Source organism: Oncorhynchus gorbuscha, linkage group LG15 (genome assembly GCF_021184085.1).
Source record: "Oncorhynchus gorbuscha isolate QuinsamMale2020 ecotype Even-year linkage group LG15, OgorEven_v1.0, whole genome shotgun sequence".
Lineage (NCBI taxonomy): Eukaryota > Metazoa > Chordata > Actinopteri > Salmoniformes > Salmonidae > Oncorhynchus > Oncorhynchus gorbuscha.
The window spans coordinates 69,201,277-69,207,276 of record NC_060187.1 but is presented as its reverse complement, the minus strand read 5'-3'; the positions used below and the strand labels follow the sequence as shown (position 1 = coordinate 69,207,276).

The 6,000-nt window shown below is 43.1% G+C and overlaps 1 protein-coding gene across 13 annotated transcripts in view; it reads right to left on the bottom strand.

Annotated features, from left to right (window-relative positions):
• Positions 1–6,000, bottom strand: part of rims2a (regulating synaptic membrane exocytosis 2a) — a 265,865-nt gene that overhangs the window by 83,741 nt on the left and 176,124 nt on the right. For 8 of the 13 annotated variants that reach the window (XM_046302561.1, XM_046302559.1, XM_046302569.1 and 5 more), the window contains 2 exons: positions 5,345–5,504; positions 4,362–4,430 (listed from right to left, as the gene is read on the bottom strand). In XM_046302561.1, the coding sequence (XP_046158517.1) occupies positions 4,362–4,430; positions 5,345–5,504 (229 nt within the window). Of the gene's footprint in view, positions 1–4,361; positions 4,431–5,017; positions 5,045–5,344; positions 5,505–6,000 lie in introns of all 13 variants that reach the window. The other 5 variants (XM_046302555.1, XM_046302556.1, XM_046302557.1 and 2 more) reach the window with 1 other exon arrangement.

Genomic DNA, 6,000 nt, shown 5'->3' with positions numbered 1-6,000 from the left:
AACAGAGAGAGAGAAACAGAGATACAGAGAGAGAAACAGAGATACAGAGAGAGAAACAGAGATACAGAGAGAGAAACAGAAACAGAGATACAGAGAGAGAAACAGAGATACAGACAGAGATACAGAGAGAGAAACAGAGATACAGAGAGAGAAACAGAGATACAGAGAAAAACAGAGATACAGAGATACAGAGAGAAAACAGAGATACAGAGAGAGAAACAGAGATACAGAGAGAGAAACAGAGATACAGAGAGAGAAACAGAGATACAGAGAGAGAAACAGAGATACAGAGAGAGAAACAGAGATACAGAGAGAGAAACAGAGATACAGAGAGAGAAACAGAGATACAGAGAGAAACAGAGATACAGAGAGAAACAGAAATACAGAGAGAAACAGAGATACAGAGAGAGATACAGAGAGAGAAACAGAGATACAGAGAGAAAACAGAGATACAGAGAGAGAAACAGAGATACAGAGAGAAACAGAATACAGAGAAAACAGAGATACAGAGAGAAAACAGAGATACAGAGAGAGAAACAGAGATAGAAACAGAGAGAAACAGAGAGAACAGAGATACAGAGAGAAACAGAGATACAGAGAGAGAAACAGAGATACAGAAAGAAAACAGAGATACAGAGAGAAACAGAGATACAGAGAGAAACAGAGATACAGAGAGAAAACAGAGATACAGAGAGAGAAACAGAGATACAGAGAGAAAACAGAGATACAGAGAGAGAAACAGAGATACAGAGAGAGAGAGAGATACAGAGAGAGAAACAGAGATACAGAGAGAGAAACAGAGATACAGAGAGAAACAGAGATACAGAGATACAGCAGAGAGAGAAACAGAGATACAGAGAGAGAAACAGAGATACAGAGAGAGAAAGATACAGAGAGAAACAGAGATACAGAGAGAGAAACAGAGATACAGAGAGAGAAACAGAGATACAGAGAGAAAAGAGATACAGAGAGAGAAAGAGAACAGAGATACAGAGAGAGAAACAGAGATACAGAGAGAGAAACAGAGATACAGAGAGAGAAACAGAGATACAGAGAGAGAAACAGAGATACAGAGAGAGAGAACAGAGATACAGAGAGAGAAACAGAGATACAGAGAGAGAAACAGAGATACAGAGAGAGAAACAGAGATACAGAGAGAGAAACAGAGATACAGAGAGAAAACAGAGATACAGAGAGAGAAACAGAGATACAGAGAGAGAAACAGAGATACAGAGAGAGAAACAGAGATACAGAGAGAGAAAAACAGAGATACAGAGAGAAACAGAGATACAGAGAGAAAACAGAGATACAGAGAGAGAAACAGAGATACAGAGAGAGAAACAGAGATACAGAGAGAGAAACAGAGATACAGAGAGAGAAACAGAGATACAGAGAGAGAAACAGAGATACAGAGAGAGAAACAGAGAGAGAGAAACAGAGATACAGAGAGAGAAACAGAGATACAGAGAGAGAAACAGAGAGAGAAAAACAGAGATACAGAGAGAGAAACAGAGATACAGAGAGAGAAACAGAGATACAGAGAGAGAGATACAGAGAAAAACAGAGATACAGAGAGAGAAACAGAGATACAGAGAGAAACAGAGATACAGAGAGAAAACAGAGATACAGAGAGAGAAACAGAGATACAGAGAGAGAAACAGAGATACAGAGAGAGAAACAGAGATACAGAGAGAGAAACAGAGATACAGAGAGAGATACAGAGAGAGAAACAGAGATACAGAGAGAGAAACAGAGATACAGAGAGAGAAACAGAGAGAAGAGAGAGAGAAACAGAGATACAGAGAGAGAAACAGAGATACAGAGAGAAAACAGAGATACAGAGAGAGAAACAGAATACAGAGAGAGAAACAGAGATACAGAGAGAGAAACAGAGATACAGAGAGAGAAACAGAGATACAGAGATACAGAGAGAGAGATACAGAGAGAGAAACAGAGATACAGAGAGAAACAGAGATACAGAGATACAGAGAAACAGAGATACAGAAACAGAGATACAGAGAGAGAAACAGAGATGCAGAAAGAAACAGAGAGATACAGAGAGAGAAACAGAGATACAGAGAGAGAAACAGAGATACAGAGAGAGAAACAGAGATACAGAGAGAGAAACAGAGATACAGAGAGAGAAACAGAGAGAGAAACAGAGAGATACAGAGAGAGAAACAGAGAAACAGAGAGAGAAACAGAGATACAGAGAGAGAAACAGAGATACAGAGAGAGAGAAACAGAGATACAGAGAGAGAGGGTGATGTCAGAAGTCATTCAGAGACAGACTCATCGTTCTGAGTGCAGCCTCTCAAACCTGGCCCCAGATCGGTGTGTACTGTCTTGTCTAGTTGGCAAGGCAGCACAAACTGATCTGGTACCAGGCTACAACCTTTCCTCCCTATTGACCATACACACTGCTGCAAATAACAACATTTATGGCAACATTTATTTTCAGAGGATTCTTTCAAACTTTTCCGAAGTTGCACACAGTGGCATAATGGTTGGTGGCTTTCAAATTTTCAAAATGCTGAGGCTCTCTATATTCAAATAAATGAGGGCTTGGTCTCAACTCAATGTTCATGTGATTCAAGTCATTGCGGTTAACATTTTTGCATTAAACATGAAAATAGCTTCTTTAAAAAAAAAATCAGAAACATTATAATGACTTTTCCCTGCTAGACTGATTAGTCCATGGAACTTGAATGAGTTCATTATTCAATAATCATCCATGGCCAGGAGGCATGGTTAAGGTCAATGCTTTGTGCCATTAACGTTGATTAACATTCAATAGAGTGTATAGCACATTAAAATGAGTTAAACGTAACAGTGAATCAAAGGTAGGATTAGCAAGGAAACACAAGACATTATGAAATATGAGAGGAAAAGTTAACCTTCACAGCCACTTTAGTTTGATACTTTATTTCAATTATCTACCAAATCATTACATTTTCTCTTCCAAATATGTTTGAAAGTGAGTTTGCTGCATTGTGAAACCTGAATTCCTTCATGCAAAAAACGGAATTCCTTCAAATTATACATAGAAGTGAATCCTGATAAGAAAGATATACAGTATTATGTGCATGAATATTATGTTAAAATGATTCACAATCAAGTCCTGCATAACACAATGTCAAACATATTTACTATTGTGGAAACAGAGAAACATTAAACCAATTCCACCTGACATCACTACATTTCACTATCTAACATCTGCAGTCCAACTATCAGCAGCCCAACACTGAGGTGGGTAACTAAGCACCCAGCTCTGCAATCAGCTTGCTTTACGTGCACAACCCAAATGTAATTCATTGGTTCTCTTGACAAGCCGCATCACACATGACTAGAAACTGTGTGTTAAGCATATATACTGCGTATAGAGGAGAGAAGCTCAGATCCGAATTAACAGGACAGAGGCAGCAGAGAAGAATGACTGCATTATCCTAGTTAAAACCACAGCAGTGACATCCCAATTCAAAAAAACAATCAATCTATTATTCCTGTGAATAGTTATCATCTCTTCTCCCTTAGTATAATATCAGTAGTTTGATATGGAGAAGGTAGGAGAAAAGGGGATTAGCAAAAATCTCTGGGAAACAAGGGTGGAGGAAAGAGGGGAGGGTGAAGAGACAGAGAGAGAGAGAGAGAGAGAGAGAGAGAGAGAGAGAGAGAGAGAGAGAGAGAGAGAGAGAGAGAGAGAGAGAGAGAGAGAGAGAGAGAGAGAGAGAGAGAGAGAGAGAGAGAGAGAGAGAGAGAGAGAGAGAGAGAGAGGGTAGTGAGACGGAGAGAGAGAGAGAGAGAGAGAGAGAGAGAGAGAGAGAGAGAGAGAGAGAGAGAGAGAGAGAGAGAGAGAGAGAGAGAGAGAGAGAGAGAGAGAGAGGAGAGGGGTATTCCCACTGAGTGAAGGGATATTATGGGCATAGTGTGGGAGGAGGCTGTGATGTGAGAGAGGGGCTGATGAGAATGTTACAGAGGTGGGAGGGTTTCCTCCTCATCTATCACGCACACACACACAGACACACACACACACACAGCTGCCTGTGTGCTGCCTGGCCTGCTACAGTTCTCCCTCTCAATGTGCAGCAGCGGCAGGCTGAGACAGGCGTGGGCGACTGCTGCCTGTGTCGAGGAGAGCAGCTAGCTACAGTAGTGCAGAGGGAAGGAGAAGAAACTCACTGCTCCTTGTAGAGCTGCTGCAGTATCTTAGCTAGCTACCTTCTTTTAAAACATCACATGATCCAGTACAGTACCATGACATACTTGTAGCTTGTATGTTCATATACTGTTAACCCATGAGTTAGCTGCATTTGCATTATAGTGATTACTATTCATGTGTGACTCTTTCAGAAGTATCATACCTGACACTACCCCAACACCGTCTTCACAGTCATAGTCAGAGATCTCACTGTCGCTGATTCTCTGAGATCCTGGAGGAGAGATGGAGAAAGGAGAAAAGAGGAGGATAGAAGTTAGTTTACTCCAGGGTCTGTCCTCTTCCCCTGGTCAGACCATGGCTCTGTGGCCTAGCTGTCACCAGTGTTGTCCAGTTGTTCTAGACCAATGCCCCAGTCCTGGACATAGTCAGGGAAAGCAGCAATGTGAGCAATAGGACTGAAATGTGAGCAGTACAATAGGACTGAAGCAGAGGGGAGAGACAGAGTCTTCGTATGAACAGCAACACTGAGTGGAGAGAGAGCTCAGTGGAGAGAGAGCTCAGTGGAGACTGAGTTCAGTGGAGAGAGAGCTCAGTGGAGAGAGAGCTCAGTGGAGAGAGAGCTCAGTGGAAGGAGAGAGCTCAGTGGAGAGAGAGCTCAGTGGAGAGAGCTCAGTGGAGAGAGAGCTCAGTGGAAGGAGAGAGCTCAGTGGAGAGAGAGCACAGTGGAGAGAGAGCTCATTGGAGAGAGAGCTCAGTGGAGAGAGAGCTCAGTGGAGAGAGAGCTCAGTGGAGAGAGAGCTCAGTGGAGAGACAGCTCAGTGGAGAGAGCAGCGTGGAACAACAAACGGGGGCCGTTACCTGAATTGTACGAATACGGCCCCTTGTCTGTAAGTATCAGGTTGAGTTGAGAGGGATAAGAAAACAAACACAATATGAACATACTAACAGTAATAAATACTTCATAAATCATTCAGGCTTTGGCAGACAGGCAAAGACAGTCGGTAACAGGGCACCTGCCAGCCGCCATACTGGCTTTTCAAAATCATCAGACGAACGGTTGGTTCGACACTCATGTCTCATTCCCTATCCTGAGGTTTGGGGTTCGAACAGACAGGAGCTTTCCTACACTGTTTTAGTATAGACTAGTATACAGGTCATGGATGTTAGGGCAGAGAGGTAACCTACTCTGTATGGGTAGCCTCCTCGTGGGGCTCTCTCCGTGGAGCTGTCGGCGCTGGGGGTTGGGTGAGGCGCGGGGGAGGGGCATGGAGGACACGTCGTGGGTCTGCAGCTTGTACCAGTGAGGCTCATCATCCAGCAGGGCTGTCTCCAGCTCTATCAGTATCTAAAGGAGAAACACACCAGCGTCACTACACACACACACACACACACACACACACACACACACACACACACACACACACACACACACACACACACACACACACACACACACACACACACACACACAAACAAGCATGCGTGCATGCACACACACACACAAACACTCACAGTCCTCAACACACTAGCCACTGCTAACTGGACTCATTCCAGATTCCAGAGAAGATCAAGACCTCCACAGGCATGGCCCAACATCATTTTTTAAATAAGGTTTTCCAGCAATCCTGATTGGAAGATTCTGGATTTCCTGCTTATTCTGGAAGACCTAGGAATTCTGGGAAAGTTACCAGAATTCTGCAACCTTATTGGCAGTGAGGACAGAGTATGTGAGTATGTGCTGATGTTACAGTAAACATCATGGTTCGATGACATCAACCCCCAGTAGCCTGTCATCCTTCCTATGGAATGTAGGGTTTTATCAAGAGCTTGACCCTATTGGT